Source organism: Muscardinus avellanarius (assembly GCF_963383645.1).
Source record: "Muscardinus avellanarius genome assembly, chromosome: 5".
Lineage (NCBI taxonomy): Eukaryota > Metazoa > Chordata > Mammalia > Rodentia > Gliridae > Muscardinus > Muscardinus avellanarius.
Window position 1 is genome coordinate 14056367 of NC_137790.1, and position 24157 is coordinate 14080523.

The following is a 24157-nucleotide window of genomic DNA, read 5'->3' on the forward strand; positions in this document are numbered from 1 at the left end:
CTGCTGTCTGCCTTCTGACCGCGTCCACTTCCTAGTCTCCATGTAAAAGCAAAAGACAAAAGGGAAAGCAAGTAAGCAGGGATAAATAAGCCCGTGAGATTGCCCCGTAATGAGGCAGGGATAACGGAGAGAGAACGAAGAATCCACCAACAAACGGAAAACCACTGAGGCAGTTTGTTCAATAGGCAGGTTGGGCCTGGGTCTAAATTTAGAAATGACTAAAAATAACTAAGATGCATCCTGAGTGGCAGGTTTGAGGACTGATGCAGAGACCCTCTTGCCATGGTCACTCTGAGTACGGACAGAGAGCCAGAGTGTCAGGGATGCTCGGACCCCCGAGCGCTGGCCGCTGCCGTCGGCCAGAGGCGGGCCTCTGGGAGCCTGCCGTCTTACAAGCTGGAGTAGGTGGACTTGGCCAGCTCCTCCCCCGAGAACCCTCATGGAAACGTGTGGTTTGCTTTCAAGGTTGGGTTATTTCTGGACTCTTTTCTTCTCCCAGAAGTTTGTTGCTTCAATATAGAAGAATCAGGGCCTGGAGGCTAAATGTAGGGCGGAAACTAGGCCCTTGGGACCGGATTCCTTTCCGTGTTTGCTTCCTGACCTTGAGTGGGCCGTACTTGGTCTGTCCATGAGTGGGTGTCTCTGTCTGTGAAATGGAGGACATGGTGCACGCTCATATCACCAGGTGTTGGTGGAAAGGAAATGAGTTAGTAAAGGCCAGATGTGGTGGCGCACACTAGTACTCCTGGTACCCGGGAGGCTGAGAGAGGAACTCAGGTTGGAGGCCAGCCTCAGCAACTTAGTGAGATCCTGTTTGAAAATAAAAAAGATAAAACAGGGCTGGAGGCGTGGCTCAGAGGTAGAATGCCCCTGGGTTCAATCCCCAGTTAAACACACACACACACACACACACACACACACAGTTTTTGTTTTTTTTTTTTTGTGGTCCTGGGGGTGGAACCCAGGGACTTTCTACCTCTGGGCTATACTCCCAGACCTATTTTCTATATTATTTGGAAACAGGGTCTCACTAAGTTTCTGAGAGCCTCACTCAGTAGCTGAGGCTGGCTTTGAACCTGTGCGATCCTCCTGTCTCAGCCTCCCAAGCGCAGGGATTACAAGCGTGCGCCACCACGCCCGGCCACACACGAGTTTTTTAAGGTGTTTGGAGTAATACCTAGGAATGTTTTGTATCTAAATAAGACTCTTACGGGGGAACATAAGGGTTATCTGGCCTATGACCAAAGGTTCCTCTTTGTTCATCTGTCTTTCTCCTCCGCGTTCCAACCACAACAGGTGATTTATCCGATGAAAACTAAATTTAAGAATTATAGTTTCCTTTTCTAAATTGAAAAAAAAAAAATAAAAGAATCCTGTGTCTTGAACACCGAGTCCCGGGGCGCGTCTCCCCAGCCCCTGGTCGCTTGCTGTGGGTGGGTCCTGGGAAGGCGTGGGGCTGCCGGTGACCCCGGTCAGCGGCCCTCGCGGGTTCTGGGCCCACTTGGCTGCGGGTTGGTGGCGCGACAAGACAGCTGGAAAGCCCCAGGATGCACCGCGTTGAGGTTTAAGTGATGAAAGTGTGTGAGGCGGCCACAGAGTGGACTCACCGACGTGCTCTGAGACTCAGTCTCCTCTCCGTGGCCAGGAAGTTCCAGTCGTTCTGGTTAAAGTCTTACCGGAGCTACTTTGATCTCGGATTCTTTGTTTGTTTCTTAAGCGCTTGTTTACTTACATACTGGTAGGATGTCCAGGGCAAAACGACAGTTCCTGCAGTGTGTTATTCTACAAAGGCCCCCGGCGTGCGGGGGAGCCGGAGCCGGAACTGGCGGATGTTTGTGTGACGTTCTCAGAAGCTTCTCCTGTGTTCTCACGGGACTGATTTTGAATACTAATCCCACCCAGCGCCATTAGGCTATTAAAGCGCGCGGCCGGGTCACTGTGTCGTGAGGGCCGTGCTTGCATGATTAGCAGCGGCCCTCAAGAACCCAGTGAGATAGTCTTAAACTCCTCCCCTCTGGATTTGCCAAACAAAAATATCTTCAAACATTTTTGTCCCCCACGCAGCAAGATCTCGCCTAGTCTTTTATTTTATTTATTTATTTTTTTTTTTTGTGGTGCTGGGGGTGGAACCCAGGGGCTTTCTACCTCCAGGCTGTACTCCCAGACCTACCTATTTTATATTTTATTTGGAAACAGGGTCTCACTAAGTTGCCGAGAGTCTCACTAAGTAGCTGAGGCTGGCTTCGAACCTGCGCGATCCTCCTGTCTCAGCCTCCCAAGCGCCTCGTCTTTTGGTTGTTACTGGGAATTGAACCCAGGGGCATTCAAATGCCCAGCTACACCCCCAGCTCTATGTACATATGTATTTGTTTATTTGTTTGCTATTAATGTTGAAACAGGGCCCCACAAACCCGCGATCCTCCCATCTCAGCCTCCCAACCACTGGGAATAGTACAGGCGTGCGCCACCACGCCTGGCATAAAATCTCTCCTCGTTGACACTCCCTGGCTGGATTTATTAAAACATATACCTCTATCACCCTTTTGGGAAATGTTAATATGGGAAAGTAAATACAGGTCTAAAACTTTTTTTTTTTTTAATTTTATAAAGTGTTCATTGAAAGGATTGCAACCCAGATGCCCTTTTCTGGCATCTTCTCCATTTTGTAAGGAGAGAAGAAAAAAAAAAGAAAAGGAAATGTTTATTCTCCATGTTGGCTTTCCCCGAGGAGTGTGAATAAAATTGTGGATTAAGGAGTAGATCATAAAATTCAATATTTACTCAAAGATATTTTTGTATCTGATTATGCAAAATCTCAACTTTTATGCAAATCATGAAAAATGAGAGTTCCAGTGGTGTCCCATGATACCTTTTTTTTTTTTTTTTTTATGGTGGTGGTGGTGGAACCCAGGGGCTTTTCTACCTCCGGGCTATACTCCCAGACCTATTTTCTATTTTATTTGAAAACAGGGTCTCACTAAGTTGCTGAGAGCCTCACTAAGTAGCTGAGGCTGGTTTCGAACCCGTACGATCCTCCTGACTCAGCCTCCCAAGCTTGGGATTACAAGCGTGCGCCACCACGCCCGGCATCCCCTGGGTATCTTTCCAAGGCTTCGGGCGTCCCTGTGTCTCTCTCTTCGGGTTCTGCTCTTAGGGCTGACCTTCATTTCATTTTAGTGGTGAGCACTGCTGCTCTGCTCTGCACCTGCCCATTGGTGCTGGAGCAGGTGCCTTGGTTTATCACGGTGACTCGCCCACAGTATTCCAGTAAGAGCACCGGGCTCTACGGACTGAAGTCTCTTCCTATGTGAAAAATAGTTATTCCTGCATTTGAGCTAAAAAAAAAAAAAAAAAAAAATCTGAGTAACCGCGGCTAACAGCAGGACCAGCTCAGGCCAGACACAATTAGGGCCAGCCTTGGAGGTGGGCGGGCAGACCCTTTGATGAGCCCAGGGCACATCTGTCTGGGGTTGAGTGGAAGTCTGGGGTCTTGTGGTAAGGACAGCAGTCCCTCCTGCAGAGAGGAGATTAGGTGGTGTTTGTTTAACAGGAAAGGCTTCTGTGATTGCCAGAAGCCCAAGGCTCGCTGGTTTTGAGTGAGGGATTGTTAGTGCCCGGGGTGGACAGCCGGGAATGGACAGCCGCCCTGTTTGCCTGGGCTGCGCGGATTTCTAAACTGTACCCACGAAATGGGAGGTTCTATTCTGGTCTGATGTTCCCTGAAGATCGACTGAGGCTTGATTAGGAGAGCTGAGGACCACCAGGCACAGGGAGGGACCAGAAAGAGAGGAAATGTGCACATTTATCTTCCTGCAAACAAATGCACTCCAGGGTTCCGCACCCTCTGAGGTCTCAGATACTAAGAACCACATGGCCCCCTGTGTGGACATCGATAAAATTGAAAGCCCCCTGGGCTGTGTAAACTGTGTGCCGTGCTTTGGGTCACTTAGCACATGGCCTGCTTCTGTGGGCCCTATTGGGGAGGGGGCTCCAAATGCCTGGTCTTCATTTCCACTGGGATGTGATTGACAAGGCCCGTGAAATCGTGTGTGTGGAAAAAATGTTTCAGAGATTAAGAGCTATTGTTATACATATACATATAATATACATATACATATAATATACATATATAATATACATATACATGTACATATACATATTATATACGTATACTTATACGTATAATATACATATATAATATAAATATACATATGATATATGTATACATATACATATAGTATACATATACACATATACATATAATATACATATAATATACACGTACATATAATATACATATATAATATACATGTACATATAATATACGTATGCATGTACATATACATATAATATACATACATAATATACATATATAATATACATATACGTGTACATATACATATAATATACGTATACTTATACATATAATATACATATATAATATACATATACATATAATATATGTATACATATACATATAGTATACATATACACATATACATATAATATACATATAATATACATGTGCATATAATATACACATATACATGTACATATAATATACGTATACATGTACATATACATATAATATACATATAATATACATATACTTATACATATACATATATAATATACATATACACATAATATACGTATAATATACGTACACATACACATATAATATACATATAATATACATCTACATATACATTTGTGGTGTTGGGGGTGGGACTCAGGGGTATTCTACTTCCAAGCTACATCCCAGCCCTATTTTTTATTCTTTATTTTGAAACAGGGCCTCACTGAGTTGCAAAGGGCCTCACTAAGTAGCTGAGGCTGTCCGTGAACCGTGATCCTCCTGCCTCAGCCTCCCGAATGCTGGGATGACAAGCATGCGCCACCATGATCAGCCCCCATTGTTTTATTTTTGAAGACCATGAACGTGCCTTGTATTTGACTTCCACAACAAGCTGAGACAGGCTCAGTAAGGCCTCAGTGGGCAGTTACTACACTTTACAGCATCGCTCTTTAGGACACAAAAGACACTTGAGAGTCGTGAAATTTGATCGGGAAGATATTATTTGTCTACCAGACTTATGTGGTCATGTTTTTCTCTCTTTTGATGTATAGTGTATACTTAGCGCTCTCCAGTTTATGTAAGAGCTTTGCTTTATAATCGCTGTTTTCGGTTTTGTTAGAGTGGGTGGCTGTTTAATGTTGATCTTACGTGTTATGAATGTGTATATGGACTTCTTAGAGAACAGCAACATGATTGGAAAGCAAAATAATGTCATTCACAAAAAAAATAAGAAATCAGATGCTTCCCCTAATATGCGAAAGCTCAGGAGAAATGTTAAGAGGAGGAGCTGTAGATGAAGGAGGAGAGCCTATAGAGGAGCAGATAAGACGACCTGAGGGGACGGGAGGGGAAGAAACTCTCTAAAGCACATGATGCACTTAAATATATCAAAGTCAGTCACCGAGCCAAGCATGGGAAGGAGGGATGGGGACGGAATGGGGTGGGGATGGGTAAGGGCTAACTGGGTGATGTGTGCGTGTGTGTCTCCACAAGTCTTTTATCCCATTAAGATGTAGGACTACAATGCACTAATAAAAAAAAAAATAAAGTGAATGGGAAAAAAGGCAAAATAAAACCAATCGGCTAACAACTGATCCCCACATGTAGGTCTTTATCTGAAGTGTCTCTTCCAACTGCGCTTCCCAGCCCACCCTGCCCCAATTTAAACTCAGGTGTTAATGATAAAACCTTTAGAAAATATGGTTCCTCTGGAGATGTCTGAAGTGAAGAATCTGCTTAACAAACACCTACACTAACTCATCACGTGAGCAAGTTGTTTCTTCCCTCTTCAAATTTAAGGCCCACATGGCCTTGAATAAAGTCACACGGACATGTCTAGCCCAAGTCAATGAGTGTTAATCTCATTGGAAACGCACATTGATATTTTTGTACTGTCTTTGTTATAGTTAGATATAAAATGTCCCCTAAAATCCAGGCGTGGTGGCGCATGCTTGTAATCCCAGCATTTGGGAGGCTGAAACAGGAGGATCTTGGCTCATTGATAGCTTCAGCTACTGAATGAGGCCATTACAACCCAGTGAGACCCTATTTAAAAATAAAGAAGAGAGCTGGACGTGGTGGCACACATTTGTAATCCCAGCACTTGGGAGGTTGAGACAGGAGGATCGCACAGGTTCGAAGCCAGCCTTAGCTACTTAGTGAGGCTCTCAGCAACTTAGTGAGACCCTGTTTCCAAATAAAATATAAAATAGGTAGGTCTGGGAGTATAGCCTGGAGGTAGAAAGCCCCCGGGTTCCACCCTCAATACCACACACACACACACACACACACACACACACAGTATATATATATATAATAGGGCCGGGGGTGTAGCTCGAAGGTAAAATGCCCCTGAGTCCCATCCCCAGTACTGTAAAAATAAATAAATAATAAATAAATAAATAAATATCTCCTAAAGAGGTCACTTAATGTTTGGAGCTGATGTAACTGAATCTTGAGGGATATAGTCTCATAAGTATTTAAATGTATAAATCTTATCTTGAAGGTCACTTGGGTGGTGCCTGATAGGGTGGGTGTGGCTGGAGGAGGTGGTGGCTGGGGAGCGGCCTTCAAGATTACATAAAGGGCTCCCCTTCCCCCTGTTTGCTTCGGGCCTCCATGGTGTGAGGAGCACAGCCCAGCGCTCTCCCTCTGCCTCCGACCGCCATGGTCTTAGCTCCACGGTCCCCGGCCTCACGTGGACTGAACCTGAAACCATAGGCAAAGAAATCATCTTTTCTCTCAGTTCTGTGGTCAGATATCTAGATTATGGTTTCAAGGATGCTGATGGATAGACAGTCTCCATGTTGTCTAGCCTGCTCCTGGTGTGCGGGGTGGGGGTACCAGTTGCCAAGGTTTTTCATCCACAGAAACATTATTATGATGTGGAAGTCATCAAAAAGGCAAAGGAGCAATATCATCTGTTCCCAGCAGTGAATTTGATGCCCAGTGAGCGGCTTTGGAGACGGCCCGGGGACCCTACCCTGAGGGAGCGGCCAGACTCTGTACATCCTCATCTCTGTGGGTCCAGCCCTGCTCAGTCCCCTGCTCGGTCCTCCTGTTCGGGCCACTTCCCGGCCCCCTCTGAGGCTTGTTTTGGCTTTGTCCTCTCCGATTGTCCCAGAGCTGTGTGGGAGCGTGTCGTTTCCTGGTCAGTGTAGGTGGGAATTCCAGATCAAAGCGGATCACTCCTCAGTGTCTGTTGTTAGAGGAAAGTCTCTGGTAAGAAAGGGGCAGGAAGCTGGAGTACATAAAACTGTTTGTGTGGAGTTTCCCCAAACTCCACTCAGCTCTGTTTCTGTAGAACCTCTTAAACAGCTGGGCGTGGTGGCACACGCTTGTAATCTCAGCATTTGGGAGGTTGAGACAGGAGGATTGTGGTTTGAGGACAGCCTCAGCTATTTAGTGAGGCCCTTTGCAACTCAGTGAGGCCCTGTTTCAAAATGAAGAATAAAAAAATTGGAGGTGTAGCTCAGAGGTAGAATGCCCCTGGGTTTTATCCCCAGTATTAAAAAAAAAAAAAAAGAACCTCTTAAGCTGGAGGCGTGCAGAGAAAAGCCTGAAGTCTTGGAGGGAAACCAAGCCTTTGCTCACTTAAATTCTCAGAGTCCCAGAGCTTGGGAGGCTGAGACAGGATTGCACAGGTTCAAAGCCAGCCTCAGCTACTTAATGAGGCTCTCAGCAACTTAGTGAAACCCTATTTCAAATAAATTAAAAAAAAAAATTAGGGCTGGGAGTGTAGCCTGGAAGTAGAATGCCCCTGGGTTTCATCCCCAGTACCGCAAAAAACAACAACAAAAAATTCTTAGTTTCAGCCATCCCGCTTTCTCTGCTCAGCTTAATTGAGGTAGCACTCTTGCCTCCTGATTTCCTGGCTTACTTTGATTACACAATTCCTCCTAACCACGTAACGGTTATTCACTGCTGTGGAACAAACACCCCCAAAGAACCCTTTGCTTTGCTCCATTCTCCGGCTCAGCGGCTTGCTTGTTGTGCTGGCCTCACCCGGAGCCGCCATGTGGCGATGTCTCCCGTGGCCTGCTGGGGACTGGATGGCTCCAGCTGGTCTCACTCACAGGCCCTGAGCTGGGCCTCTTCTCCTTGAGGTCTCTGGTCCTCAAGGCAGGAGCTTGAGGTTTCCTTGACTGGTGGACAAGACTAGGAACTGCAAAGCCACTTGGGGCCCTGGCTGGACATCCACTTCTCTTCAGTTGTGTGGCTCTCTGCTGGTTAAAGGAGATCACAAGCCAGCCCAAAGTCACAGGGTGGGGAAATAGAAAAGTCTGGCTTAAAGGGATACGGGTGGTATCGTCCCTGACGTCTCTGCGGACTGTCACAAACTGCTCTGCTCTTTCTCTTTTTCTCTCATTTTATCAGCTTTTACCTTCAGTCAAGCTTAAAAAGCATGACAGAGGGAAAAATGTACATTTTCGAATCAGATATACCTAGTTACTGATCTATCAAGTTACGGATTTACTTTTAGACATATTTTGCTAGTTAATATGTGTTAAAGATCACTTTTCTCAGCTTAAAATCTCTTTGCATTTATGGTACTTTTATTTTTATTTTTTAAATATTTATTTATTTATTTATTTTTGGTGGTACTAGGGTGGAACCCAGGGGCTTTCTACCTCTGGGCTACACTCCCAGACCTATTTTATATTTTTGTTTGGAAACAGGGTCTCACTAAGTTGCTGAGAGCCTCACTAAGCAGCTGAGGCTGGGTTCGAACCTGTGCGATCCTCCTGTCTCAGCCTCCCAAGCGCAGGGATTACAAGCGTGCACCACCATGCCTGGCAAAATTCTAGATTTCAGTCACATACGATTTTCAATCTTGTATAATTTGTACTTTTTATACCTTGTTTTAGAATTTCTCTCAGCCGAGTGTGGCGCACACTTGTAATCCCAGCATTTGGTAGGCTGAGACAGGAGGATCACAGTTTGCAGACAGCCTCAGCTATTTAGTGAGGCCCTCTGCAACTCAGTGAGACCCAGTTTCAAAATAATGAATAAAAAAATATGGCTCGGGGTTGGAGCTCAGAGGTAGAATGCCCCTGGGTTTCGTCCCAGTACTGAAAAAAAAAGAATAAAAAAGAATAGGTTTAGCTGGGCGTGGTGGCGCACGCTTATAATTCCCATGCTTGGGAGGCGGAGACAGGAGGATCGCACAGGTTCAAAGCTACCTGCGCTGGCTTAAGAGACCCTGTTTCCAAATTATAAATAAATAAATAAATAAAAGGTCTAGGGGTGTAGCTCACAGGTAGAATGCCCCTGGGTTCCATCCTCAGTAACACACACACACACACACACACACACACACACACACACACACACACACAGAATTTCTCTCCTCTGAAGTGTATTTTCATTTGGTTTTATAAAATATAATAACATAACAACCACACCTATTTATGGGGGCTGACATACTTTTTTGTTACATGTACACATAATAAGCAAATCAAGGTAACTGGCAAATCCATCTCCTAAAACATTTGTCTCTTGTCTCTTGTAGCTATCTTGAAATGTACTGTACATCATAGTCAACTCTGAATCTAAAATCTCAAAGATTTACAGCTTGGACCGTTTACATTCTGGTTTATACCTACCTGACACTAGTTTCTGCGAATCCAGCGTTGTGTGTTTCCGCGCGGGTCAGCCCCTGGGCCTGGGCCAGAGCCTCCCCGGGCTCCGCTCCCTTCCCAAGGGTCTGCAGTGGGGCATCTGTCTTTTGTCACGCGCATGCGCGGGTGGGGCCGGTTCTGGATCCGGGCTGTTAGCCTGTCCTGTGCTGTGAGATATCGCTGTAACTTTATGGTTTGCTATCTGGTGGGATAAGCACCCCAGTCTTGTTTTTCTTCTCTAAAACTGTTTCTTGCCATCATTGCCCCTTTGCTTTTTTGTTTATAAAAAAAATTAATTCCCAGAAAATGCCGCTGGGGTGGTCAGCATGCACACACATTCTTTGGTATTGCTTAAGACTTAATATCTTGCCTTCATAGATGGCCTATTTGTATAAATTGCTAATCCTTGGGAAAATGTATACTCATAATCCTGCGGGGTTAGGGTTTGAAATACATTCATGGGTCAGGCTTCGTCATTGCTGATGTTTATGTCTTTTATGTTCTGACCAAAACTCCTTTGTCTGGCATGCGCAGAATTGCCTTTACATTTGCCTAATCCAGTTTCCCATCCTTGTAATCTACCTCTTTCTGTTTAGGTCTGTTTCTTGTATATAGCGTGTGGCTAGAACTTTGTTTTGTATTGCTGCTCTTGTGATTGCACCATGAAGTTTCACCCTGTTTTGCGATTATTTAGAAGATCTGTGTATTTTTTTTTTTTTTTTTTTTTGGTGGTACTGGGGATGGAACCCAGAGGCTTTCTACCTCTAGGCTATACTCCCAGACCTATAATATACTTTATTTGGAAAGAGAGTCTCACTAAGTTGCTGAGAGCCTAAGTATCTGGGGCTGGCTTCGAACCTGCGTGATCCCCGTCTCAGCCTCCCAAGCCTGGGGATTACAAGCGTGCGCCACCACACCTGGCAAGATCCGTGGTTTTTTTTTTTTTTGGTGGTACTGGGATTTCTGGAAGCCCTTCTACCTCTGGGCTACACTCCCAGACCTATTTTTATGTTTTTATTTGGAAACAGGGTCGTGTAAGCCAGCACGGCTGGCTTCGAACCTGCGCGATCCTCCTGTCTCCGCCTCCCAAGCGTGGGGATTACAAGTGTGCGCCACCACGCCTGGCTCCAAGATCCGTGTATTTTGACTTGTTCCTCTAATCTGCTCTGCCCCTTCCTCTTTCCTTGTCTCACCCTCTTCTCAATTGTATTTTTAAATTCTGCTTTCAAAATGTAGAGTCCTCCGACAAAAGTTCTAGATCCAAGCCAGAGCAGCCATCAAGGGAGTCTTACAGATGTGGGAGATGCGGCTTTAACTCCACGTCGTACAGACTCCACATTGCCTTTCTTTCTTGTGTTTTAAACTTGACACTCTAACCCAGGGGCTGCTACTACTGGGAAGTCCCCAGGATATCTAGTGCCCTGGAGCCAGGGAGCCTGGGGCCAAATACACTTGCCACGTGCACAGTTCTGCCCCCAAAGACATCTTGGTGCTAACACTGATGGGTTCTCATGTAGCTGGGGGAATTGCTCCAAGACGTGGGTGATGGTGGGTACATCAGGGCTTCTGAGACATCTTCAGCCTCTGTGGTGGCTTCTTCTCCTCTTCCTCCTCCTCCTTTGTCTCTTCCTCCTTCTCTTCCTCCTCCTCCTCCTTTTCCAGCCCTATTTTTTGTTTACTCAGAGGAACTTTATTTTTTATTTATTTTATTTATTTTTTATGTGGCTCATATAGAAAATAACATACTTTCAGACTGTGCTTGGTGCCCTCTCCTCCCCCACTTCCCCTTCCCCTCTCCCAACAATGAGCGTCCAGGTTGACCACGCTACATTCACACTTATACACATATTCGGATGTAGCTCCTCCATTGATCACCCTCAGCCTCTTCCTCTCCTACCCTTCCATTCTAGCTTTGCTGAGGTTTCCCCTCCATTATCCGGAGTCCTTCTGGTATTCCTAATACTTCCTAGTTTGGGCCTATTAGAGAAAACATAAATCCCTTCTCTTTCTGTGTCAAGCCCTATGTTTTTTAATCCTTATTTTGAAACAGCATCTCGCTAAGTTGCAGAGGGCTTCGCTAAATAGCCGAGGCTGGCTATGAACCCCCGACCCTCCAGTCTCAGCCTCCCAAGTACTGGGAGGCGCCACAACGCCTGGCTTCTCTGTGGCTTTTTTTTTTTTTTTTTTTTTTAATCATCAAGAGAGGCTCTGGTGACTTCTTAGAATGTATCTCTATGTTTAAAAAGAATATTTGCTATCTTTTATTTAGCATTTCTAACTATTGTAAAAAAAAAGTAAGGTGTATGTGTTCTCCGGGACAGCTAGCCCACATTATTGTGACAGTGAAAACCCTGTCATTCATTTTATCACGATGTCATGAACATCCACCATGTCCCAGGCACTGTATTAAGCATACAACTCTGAGAGGTTGCTATTCTTCAGATTACCACGTGGGGGCGCCCCATCCCTCAGGCAGCCAGTGCTGAGCATTCAAGTGTTTCCTGCAGAGAGCTGAGAGCCCTAACCAGTGGCCCTGAGTGAGCTTGTCAGCCCTTCCACACCCAGGACCGCCTTGCTCTTCTTTCTGGCCCCAGCGCCTAACTCTGCTCTCAGGCACAGTATTTTATTTATTCACTTATTTCTGATGGAGGAGACGGTGGGACATAGTTGATGTCTGCCAAGTTAACTGAGCCTCTTTGACCCCTGCCACCTTTTCATGGACTGAATGAGGAATGAAAAGAAATGTCAGAAAATCCTAGCACCCGGGTGAGGCAGGAGAAACAGACAGAAGCCTCCAAGCCCTGGAAGCATCATTGGGGCTTCATTCCAGACAGGGAGGAGGGCGTGCAGGAGGCACCTGGGAGCCAGACCTGCTCAGAGGTCGCCTGCCTCCCTGAGCACCGGCCAGCTTGGAATTAGAGTAGAAAGCAGTGCCAAGCGGCCATGGCACAGACGGGATCCCTGGCGTAAGGCCTCCACTTTGCACACTGTATTAGTCCATTTTCTGTTACTATAACGGACGACCTAAGGCTGTGTTCTTTATAAAGTAGTAGAGGTTTATTTAGCTCACAGTGTGGGAGGTTGAAAGTCTCAGCTCAGGTGGCCCCATCTGTTCGGGTTCTGGGGAGGGACCTGGGCCCCCATGCCTTGAGAGATTTCACAGTGCAGGAACACTTCTGAGAAGTGATTGTGTGGTGAGACAGGAAGCCAGGGAAATTCAGGGGCCCCACCTGCTCTTTTGATAACAACTTGCTTTTGGTAAGAACTGCCTTCCTTCTCCAGAACAGCTGGAGCCCCTTCCTGGGGCAGGTCCTCAGGGACCTCCTTACTCACACTTGGCCCCGCCTCCCGAGGCTCCCCACACCAGCACTGCCCCCCACCCCCCAGGATCAAGCCTCCAGCACAGTGACCTTGGGGGACACACCCAAACCCCAGCCCAGACAGAAGCTCTCCCCAAAGAGCCAGGAGGAGGCTCCCATACGCTCTTCTTTTCTGCTTGGGCTCCCTAAATTGCTGAGGCTGTCCTCGAACCTGCAATCCTCTAATCTCAGCTTCCCAAGTACTGGAGTTACAGGCATGCGCCACCACACTTGGTGTGTTCTAAGACAGTAGTTTTCAAATCACTGCTATTTCAGATTTGGCTAGAGGAGGTGTTCAGATGTGAAAGAGAGGTGCGTATCCTGCGGTACTGATTAGTTATCACTCAGAACTTGTAAGCAGTGTGGAACCTTAGGCCAGATATACTGCCCACCCCGCTGTCACCCCCAGAGAATCCAGAGAAACCCTTCAGAGAAAAGTAACTCTGGGTCGGCTGGGCGCGGCGGCGCACGCTTGTCATCCCAGCATCAGGGAGGCTGAGACAGGAGGATCATGGTTCGCAGACAGCCTCAGCTACTTAGCGAGGCCCTCTGCAACTCACTGAGGCCCTGTTTCAAAATAAAGAATAAAAAATAGGGCTGGGGGAGTAGCTTGGAGGTAGAATGCCCCTGGGTCCCATCCCCAGTATCACTAGATCGAGGAACCACTGTAATGAACCACTGTAGTAGAAACTCGGTGTCTAGACGAGGAAGAAATAGTCGCCTGCTCTGTTATGCAGAAGACGGTGGCAAGAGGGGGGTTAGGAGATGTTTAGAGTTTGTCAGACATGGCGAAACAGACATGGCAGGGTTTCTCAGGTAATGAATGCGGGACAGTCGTTTGTGGTCGCGTTGCTTCTGGGCATGACTTATGCAGTTATTTGAGCAATTAGTGAATGAATATTTCCAATTAATTTACTCATTGTAAGTTGTATTGATTTATTACATCTATATGTTTTTATACATTATATGTATATATGTATGTGTATATATATACGTATATTATATATACATTATGTTATTGTCTTAGCTTAGGCTGCTGTCACATATACCCCGGGCCAGGCGGCTTAAACAAGTCACTTATTCCTCACCGCCGCGGGGGCTGGAAGTCCCACCGGCCAGGTCACGGCCATGAGTTCTAGCGAGGGCCGTGTTCCCGGCTTGCAGACAGCTTCTTTCTCCAGCATCTCTACCTGGTGGGGCAAGAGCTCTAGTTTCTGTCTTCCCTTCTCCTTGTTGATTTTATTTATTGGAACGTTGCTTGTCTATTTGGGATGATTCAGAAATAGGCCCTCTTGATGAAAAGAATAAAAATATAATCTTAAGTTTTCCAAAGAGTGTTAATGGAACACAATATATTAACTAATCCCTCCTTCGATGCCTCACTTTTATTTATTTATTTATTTATTTATTTATTTATTTATTTATTTTTTGGTGATACTTGGGTTCCTGGAAGCCCTTCTACCTCCGGGCTATACTCCCAGACCTATTTTTACATTTTTATTTGGAAACAGGGTCTCTTAAGCCAGCATGCATGGCTGGCTTCGAACCTGCGCGATCCTCCTGTCTCCGCCTCCCAAGCGCGGGGATTACAAGCGTGCGCCACCACGCCTGGCCTCGATGCCTTGCTTTATCCTTTATTTTTATCCTTTTCTAATGGAGTTCACAGTTACCTCAATGAACATTCCTAATGGTTTTAAAATATACCTTTATTGGTGTGTTGTGATGATACATCATAATGAGGTTCAGAACGATAGAAATATCACACGCACATTTGCTGCGTTTCCCACCGGATCCCACCCCACTCCCTCCCCTTCCTCGGACACAGTGGAGTTTTACTCGGGCCGCAGAGAAGAACAAAATGACGTCATTTGCAGGAAAACAGAGAATGTTGTGCTAAGCGAGATTAGCCAGTCTCGGAAAGCAAAGGATTACATGTTTTCTCTCATATGTAGAAGCTAAAGAGAAATTGGCAAGCAAGAGACACTTCATGTAAAGGGGGAGAGATTCCCGTACAATAGCGGATGGGGGTTAAGGGGGCAGGTGGTGTGGCGAGGGTTATGGTGGGAGGAGACCTGACGGGAGAAACAAAGAGTTCACATAATGCCAGGGGTGTCACAATTATAGTGTGAAATAATAATAATAAATGAAATAATAGTAATAAATAAGATAATAATAATAAAAGTAGTGTGAAATAATAATGGTAGTAGGCAACAATAGAAACCACCATTTGTTGAGCCACGCTCGGGGCATGCACTTGGAGGGTCAAGCGTACCGGTCAGTGTGTGCCCGTCGCGAGCCCGACTCCACCTCTCCATCCTGACTGCCACGCGCCTTCACCTGCACCGTCTTCTCATTTCCGGCAGGGTACAGCCTCTGCAGCGAGCAGGGCAGCAGCGCGGAGACCGGCCCGGAAGAGACCGAAGGGCCAGACTTGGAATCCTCCGATGAGACCGAGCACGGCGGCAAGGTGAGAGCTTTTCATTTGCACATCCGTGTCCCGAGCCTCTGGAGAATCTCGGCCCACACGCCGCGGCGAAGTGTGTTTGCCTCTGAGATATTCCATAGCAGGATAAACGGTCCAAAAACGGCCTCGATCACAGACTCCGTGTGAGAATCCAGAGCAGAAATCGCAGGAATTAAAACTCGGGCCTTTTTCTCTTTTCATTTCTGCCGTGGCTGGGGCTCCCAGTTAATGCTGTAATTTTACCCTGTTTCCTTCTGACATCTTCCTTCATGTGGGACAAAGCACATCTGATGTGCGTGCGCTTAAGTCAGCTCTGCTTCCTCGCTGCCTGGGGTTTCTGTGATGGGCTCCTTCTGCGTGAGCTGCGTTTACTGCTCATCAAAGCTTCGCGTCGTTTACATAAAAGGGAAAGAAACTTTTTATTACTAATTCAAGTAGACTGTTTCTTGAGTACTGTGGAAACCGTTTTTCTGCTGCTACTTTGGTGCAAGACACAGAGATGATTTCCCCTAATCTGTCGCTTCGGTTTTACTCGAAGAAGAGACTTTTGTATCAACAGCCTCTTTGCTTTAGTCTCCAGAATACAAACACAGTTTAAAAACTGTATTCCCTGTGTCCAGTGACACCCTCCTCCAAAACAAGTGGTGTGTGATTGTTCCCATATTTTTGTTTTAGTAATGTTGGCGAGTTCATATTGAGCACTCTTCCTGTGTCTCATTCTTTTCTCCTCCTCCTCCTCCTCCTCCTCCTCCTCCTCCTCCTCTTCTTCTTTTCTCTCTCTCTCTCTCTCTCTCTCTCTCTCTCTCTCTCTCTCTATTTATTTATTTTTTTGTGTGTGTACGATACTAGGGATTGAACTCAAGAGGCATTCTACCCCTGAGCTACATCCTGAGCCCAATTTTTTATTTTGAAACATGGTCTCGCTAAGTTGCAGAGGGCCTCGCTGAGTTGCTGAGGCTGGCCTCGAACCTGCGATCCTCCCGTCTCAGTCTCCCAAGTGCTGGGATTACAGGCGTGTGCCACCATACCTGGCTTCTCTCTTATTCTTTTGCATTATGCTAATGAGGCACTTAACCTGAACAAATCCACTAATCCAGTATATTTAAATTATACCTTTGTTTGCTTGTTTGCAAAATCGCCATGATTCTACCCTTTGCCCCGTGATTGGCCATTGAGGAGGTTAAATAACCCTGGGAAAGCACGCTGATCGTGCAGACATGCCATTCAAACGTGAACTGTTTCTAAAGCCTCCATTGCTGCAGGTTTCCTGTTTTGTCGACCTCTATATTTACATGTTTCGGTCAGGCTCTCTCATTAGACTGCCTTCAACATCTCTTTTACCCATATTTGGTCGACTTTCACCACCCTAGGATTGATCGACATCCTGAGTGTCTCTTGAAGTAGGGCACAATATAAAATTAAACGTTCAGATGTGATGTTGATACTTATGGGCTGAAAGGCATTATATTGTTGGTTATTAATACAAAGTTGCTCAATGGAAATGTACATTTTATCTATAGCCAGTAAACACAACAAAAACTGCTTAAATTACTTTTTATTTATGTAGCTTTTATAGTACTTACCCCCACTTTGGGGGAGGGTGGAGGAGTCAGTTGCCCCTAGGAGGGACAGATATTTCTATGCTGATGCAAGATATTTTAAAAGGTGTTTATTAAGTTATTTTACTATAAGGACTAAAAATGTTATCTTTACTACTCCTAGTCCTGAAAGTGCTATTTTCAATTTCTAATTAGATTTAGGAAAACAACCATTTCTCTTGGATGCAAAACAGTTATTTTCAAATACTTTTTAATCCGGATCATTTTTGCCTCACCTTAATAGCTCGATGTTCTTAGCCCCATGTGGATTTTGAGAGAGATTGTTTCCATTTTCAATACAGTGAGTCCCAAAGTCCCAAACAGAGTCGTCTATGATAGAAGGTTCTAGCAGCAGAGAGGAGGAGGCCCAGGCTTTGATGACGGACCCTGTGTATCTCTCCGGCTGCCTGTTTCCACAGAGGGTCAAAGGTGGAGGCCGGCGTTGCTCCCGGAGTCCCGTACAGCTTCCACAGTGGGCTTTCTGGAACAGGGAGAACGTCCTCAGAATGATCAACGACAGATTTGGGTGGTGATCTGGGTACCTTTAAAGATCTTACAGCAGACCGCATTCAAGCCTTATATTCCTATGTTCTGGTTTTGGTTTGATTTAGATTTTATTTATTTATTTATTTATTTATTTATTTATTTATTTATTTATTTGGTGGTGGTACTGGGGTACCTGGAAGCCCTTCTACCTCCGGGCTACACTCCCAGACCTATTTTTACATTTTTATTTGGAAACAGGGTCTCCTAAGCCAGCGCACGCGGCTGGCTTCGAACCTGCGCGATCCTCCCGTCTCTGCCTCCCAAGCGCGGGGATTACAAGCGTGCGCCACCACGCCCGGCCTTAGATTTTATCATCTTTATTTAAAATATTTTCTCACACGACCCAACTTGTTCATCTACCATATTTTGTTTGTTTTTATTGATACTGGGGATTAAACTCAGAGGCATTCTACTTCAGAGCAATACCCCAGCCCTATTTTATTTCATAAATAATTATAAATAATTGTATAAATAATCATAAATAATTGTAATCAATTATTATTATTATTATTATTATTATTATTATACTAGGGATTGAACCCAGGGACATTTTACTTCCATGCTATCCATCTAGCCCTGTGTTTTATTCTTTATTTTGAAACAGAATCTCACTAAATTGCGGAGGACCTCACTAAGTAGCTGGGGCTGGCCTCAAACCTATACTCCTCCTATCTCAGCCTCCCAACCACTGGTATTACAATCATGTGCCACTATACCTGCCTTTATTTTTATTTTGAAACGGTATCACTAGGTTGATCAGAGTCTCACTATTTGCTGAGGCTGTCCTCAAATCTGCTATGCTCCTACTCAGCCTCCCAAGTCCTGGGACTATAGGCATGTGCCACCATGCTTGGCTTAGCAAAAGCTTTTGACTAATTAAATTCCTCCGGATATTTGAAAGCAAAAGTTTGAATTTATGTTAGCAGATCTTAGTGACTGGGCCTTGCTGCCTATTAGGAATAATAAATGGGAAGGGATGCTGATTTAATGTTCTGACTGTATTAGATACCCTTCCGTGTTATCTCATCCCCCCCTGTGCTTCTGAGAGAGATGCTATTATTCTTACCTATTTCACAGAGGTAAATACTGGACCAGAGAGGTTCAGCGGCATGTCGATAGTCACACAGCTCTGCGGTGGCAAACCCAGTTTGGCTCCAGGCCTTGTGTTATTAATGGCTACATTAAACTTTCTTCTAGCCAGATTGTTAAGGTCTGGCGTTAAATCCCAAGCTTCATAAAACAAGGAATTAATTTATCAGTGGTGCTAGAGGCCAATTAGCTACACAGCTGTGAACTATTTAAATGCTGTCCTGATGTGAATTCTTTCTTTTGAGTGGCTTTTTTTGTAATTTAAAGCAAGAGCAGGCCCATAGCTTCAGCCTCTTGATTAAGGTTATATGTTTTTGTTGGGTCTCCTATAGATCAGTATGGAACTTTTTGAGAATAGAATTGGAAATTAATTTGTCCATTGTACTCTGCCTGAGTACAGGATGCATTGGCCTCCGGATGCACGCACAGGTATAGAGATGGAATTAATACATAAATAGGAACAAACCCTCAGTTTTTCTTCGAGCCAAATCTGTGAGGCTGTTGATCGTGTGTTTTACTGTCTTTTTTTTTTTTGCTTTTGCTTTGCTTTATCAATGAGCTGTTTCCCACCACCTTGGGCAGGATAAAGAAAAGCACATTGGCATTCTCCTATTTCTCAAGTTTTTTTTATCTACTTTTTAAAAAATTTTTCGTTGCTGTTGTAATTTGTTCGTTTGGGGGGTAGTCCTAGGAACTGAACCCAAGAACATTCTACCTCTGAACCCCACCCCAGCCCTATTTTTACTTTTGAAACAAGGTCTCATTAGATTGACGAGAGTCTCACTAGGTTGCTGAGGCCGTCCTCCAACCTGCAATCCTCCTGTCTCAGCCTCTCAAGCACTAGGGGGATGGGCCCTCCGCTAACTTCTCAAGTTTGTGACAGGACTGTTGTTCCCTGTGGCTTTGGGCGGGGCGTGGGAGTAGACAATTGTGTGCTTGTTGTTCAATGGTTGCCGCACCGGAATGTCACAGCCAAGGGTTGGTGACCGGGCTGTCACAAGACAGCCACCTCCTTCTTCTCTTCCTCGGTGGTGACCCTGGGTGACAGCCTCCCCCAAATTGCCATTGGTTCCTTCCTTCCCCGTCCCAGCTCTGAATCTAAAAATTCTCCCCTCTTTCTGGAGCTGACAGCTCAGGCCCGCTGGGTCTCCAGCCAAGCCTTCCAGGACCCTGGAGGCTGCTCGCCAATGTGTTGGAATCACTTCAGGACATTTCCATTAGGAACGACTTCCTTTTGCATTTTAACCCAGACTTCCTTTTGCATTTTAACCCACACCGTTCATGTCTCAGAAACATCCACTCTGGTAACCAAGGATTTGCATAACATGCGAGCTGCCCGATGGGAACAGAACGGGGTCTGTGCTGTCCCGCGGGTCTGTGCCAGAGCGAGCAGCGCCTTGTAGCCAGGCAGGTTTAATATCCTTGTGCAGCGCCGGCCGCTGGCCAATCAGCTCATCTCCGGGCCACGAGGTTGAGATAGCATCCCGGGGAGGCATTCTGCGCTTTGTTTTCCTGCCTGTGTGGCTCCCCCTCCCTGGACCTTTGTTATCTCACCAGTCAGAAATCAAAGCCCGAGTCCTCATCCTCCCGCTAGCCTTTGAGGTGTCCCGGAGGGCGGGGCGGGAAGCAGGTGCAGCTTGGGACGTGGATTTTCAGGGGCAGTCAGCATGGGATATCCTTGTGTGAGGATGCTCTCTGCAGACTGCCCAGGCGCTGGGTGCTCCCGGAGTATTTTAAGAAACTTCTGCCTCCCTGGGGCACCCCTGAAGTGGTAGAGTTCATTACCATGAGAATACATTCCGGAGGATGGCCGCCCTTTGGAGAATCAAGCGCAAGCCCAGGGTGGAAAGCCAGGATAAGTGTTGTGACTCTATCTACCGGACGCTTCATCTGGTGAGCACGGTGCCGTTTCGATTTTTTTTTCTGCCTCTGTTTTAAGTTCCGGCTTCCCAGGGGATTTGTGTCTCTGCCCAAATGATGGTGATTATGCCTGTCCTGTTTCTCCATAATTTATCATTTTCCTCTCTAGACCCCCTTTGGTTTTTTTTTTTAATATTTAAAATACCTTTATTGACAGGTTGATTTTTTTAAGTTTTTGTGGTTTTGGGGTGCTTTATAGTCTCATATCATGATGTAAATCATGTTGATAATGATATACATGGTCACTCTCTTGACAGGTTGATTTTTTAAAAAACTTTGTGTGTGTGTGTGTAGACCCCCTTTGTTGCTAAAGGATAGATAGATAGATAGATAGATGATAGCAGGGTTTGGAAGGTGAGTCAGTGGTTGTTAGGTGAATTTGCTTCGAATCTTGACATTTATCTTTGTTATCATAGTTAGAGGGCAGAAGGATACAAGTTCTTTTGGTTGTTGCTGTTTGTTTTTTAACTAATGTCACCAAAAGTCTTTGCTGTTTTTTTGGCCACTGAGATTTTGAGTGTGTTTTGTGTAGGATGCGTGCATCCTCTCCGACATCCTTGCCCAGATTGGCACCTGGGAAGTCTAAGGATGTTCAAATTGACTTTTTTGACAAAGCCAGGTGGTTGTTGTTGTTGTTGTTGTTGTTGGTGGTGGTGGTGGTGTGTGTGTGTGTGTGTGTGTGTGTGTGCGCGCGCGCGTGTGCGCTAGTGGAGATTAAACTCAGAGGTGTTCTACCTCGAGTTATACCCCCAGTCCTACTTTTTGTTTTGAAACAGGGTCTCACAGCCGGCGCATGGTGGCGCACGCTTGTAATCCCTGCGCTTGGGAGGCAGAGACAGGAGGATCACGCTGGTTTGAAGCCAGCCCCGCTGGCTTAAGAGACCCTGTTTCCAAAAATAAAAAAGTATAAAATAGGTCTGGGAGCATAGAACGGCTTCCAGGAATCCCACTACCACAAAAACAAAACAACAACAACAACAACAACAAAATGAAACAGGGTCTCGCTAGGTGGCTGAGTCTCACTACACTGCTGAGGCTGTCCTAGAACCTGTAATCCTCCTGTCTCCCCAGTCCTGGGATTACAAGCCTGCGCCATCACGCCTGGCTACTTTAGGGGTTTTTGACTTTATTTTTGCTGACTTGAGAAGGAGGTGGACGTAGAAGGACTGGCTGCTGGGATGTGTTAATGTTTTAACATTCACTCAATTACGTTGACAGATCAATTCTTGTAGCAAATAAGAAAATGTAGTTGGTGAGAGGAAATTAAATCTTTTAAGAGGTTGTTATCACTGTCAGAGTTGTCGACCATTAGAGAGAGAGAGAGAGAGAGAGAGAGAGAGTGTGTGTGTGTGTGTGTGTGTGTGTGTGTGATTTAGTGAAATTTCACCTTGACAGTGAGCACGCCTGATTTATCCACATAAATCTGTGTCCTTGGTGGATGGGTCTTCTTTGAGGTTTGTTCAAGAAAAGGTGTTAGAGAACTACCACTCTCTACAAAAGGCTCTAAAATTATGGAGTACACGGCTTTGGTGTTTGTCCCCAAAAAAACGGCTTAAATAAAGGCTAGCAGATTTTAGGCCAGTCTTGCCCCTTTTAAATCTGTGGGATGTGTTAAATCAGTCAGCCTCAAAGAACAGTTTTAGAACCTGGCTTGTGTGGCGGCAGAAATTGCCTTTGGCGGTTGTGTAACGGAAATGCTTAGAGAGCTGGGTCGCCTAAGTTGATAGTGTCCTGAAAAGTCGCCCCCCCCTCCTTTTTTGTACTTCCTTTTCATCTCCTGCAGAAGGAAGAAGATATTATAAACCTTGAGCTTCATGCTGGCCTTAGTAAAGTGGCCCATTTCCTCTCTCTATTGTCCCGTCTTCTCTCTGTGTTGTTAGTCCTGACAGCCCAGGCTCAGCTACCCTTGAGCTGTTTCAGACCTGCAGATGCCTGCAGATGCTCCCTGGTTTCCAGGGTGACTGATGACGACCGTCCTCCACTGGGGAGACCCACACTCTTCCCACCAGAGGCACCATGGCTTCCCAGTGCGTGCCCTGGAGCCTGGAGGCTTGGGGCTGCCTTCCTGGGCACCGTGGCTCCGAGCTTGGTGCAGGAGTGACAGCTGTCACCCAACACACTCAGCTCCTGCTCAGCTCCTCCCAGGGGTGTGTCACCTGTAAACCTAATGGACAAGGTCCTGATGGATTTTGACCTAAATTCGAATTATTTGCCCCAAGCAAGGGCGATGGGCAGGAGATGGAGAAGCCCCATGTTTCATGTTTCCCTAAAAGTGCTACTTTAGGATAGTGTTTTAATAAAACAAAATTCATAAACTTGAGTTAATTCTTTCCAAGTTTTAGAGCCTCCTAAATACCATGGCTTGACAATACTTGCATGTAAATAGTAATTCAATGGTACTTTTTTTTGGAATTGCATGTAATTCTGTGGTATTTATTTATTTATTTATTTTTGGTGGTACTGGGGTTCCTGAAAGCCCTTCTACCTCCAGCCTACACTCCAAGACCTATTTTATATTTTTATTTGGAAACAGGGTCTCTTAAGCCAGCATAGCTGGCTTCAGACCTGCGCGGTCCTCCTGTCTCCACCTCCCAAGCGCGGGGATTACAAGCGTGCGCCACCACGCCCGGCCCTGTGGTACTTTTTTAAAACTCATTACTCAGCATGTAATCAACAGTAAATGGGTCGTGTATGTTTGGACTCCATTATTTGGGGTGTGTCTGCAAGGTTGCCCTTGGCTCACTGAATTGGGGTGAGGGGGGAGTGGGAAAGGGCTGTGTCCTGCCCAACTTCAGAGACCACCTGGCTAAATATCCCCGAGGTTTAGAAATGTGCCTAATAAGAACGGCATGCCCAAGACTTTGGACTCTTGGAAGAAAGAGGACCTTTTTAGGTGTCTCCTGGATGCCAGTTGTATAGTAGCCCCCTTATTTGTGAGGGGCATATTTCAAGATCCCCAGTAGATAGTAGCAGACACATATATGCTATATTTTTTTCCTATATGTACACACCTCAAAACAGGCACAGGAAGAGACTAACAACAACTAATAATAATAGTAAGCTAGAATAATTGCGCCATATAAAATGTTACTATAAAGCCGGACATGGTGGCGCATGCTTGTAATCTCAGCGTTTGGGGCGGCGAGACAGGAGGATCGCGGTACCAGGACAGCTTCAGCTCTTTGCAATTATGTGAGACTGTTTCAAACTAAAGAATAAAAACCAAGCCGGGCATGGTGGCGCACGCTTGTAATCCCCGTGCTCGGGAGGCTGAGACAGGAGGATCACACAGTTTCGAAGCCAGCCTCAGCTACTTAGCGAGGCTCTCGGCAACTTTGTGAGACCCTGTTTCAAAACAAAATATAAAATAGGTCTGAGAGCATAGCCTGGAGGTAGAAAGCCTCTGGGCTCCACCCCCAATACCACCACCACCACCACACACACACACACACACAGAATAAAAACTAGGGCTGGGGGTGTAG

At 45.7% G+C, this 24157-nt stretch overlaps 1 protein-coding gene across 4 annotated transcripts in view; it reads left to right on the forward strand.

The window, feature by feature from the left end:
• TIAM1 (TIAM Rac1 associated GEF 1) overlaps positions 1-24157 on the forward strand; it is a gene marked incomplete at both ends in the record, with an annotated part of 154675 nt that overhangs the window by 91178 nt on the left and 39340 nt on the right. For 3 of the 4 annotated variants that reach the window (XM_080695940.1, XM_080695941.1, XM_080695942.1), the window contains one exon: positions 15422-15525. In XM_080695940.1, the coding sequence (XP_080552066.1) occupies positions 15422-15525 (104 nt within the window). Of the gene's footprint in view, positions 1-15421; positions 15526-20561; positions 20649-24157 lie in introns of those variants that run through there. The other variant, XM_080695943.1, reaches the window with a different exon arrangement.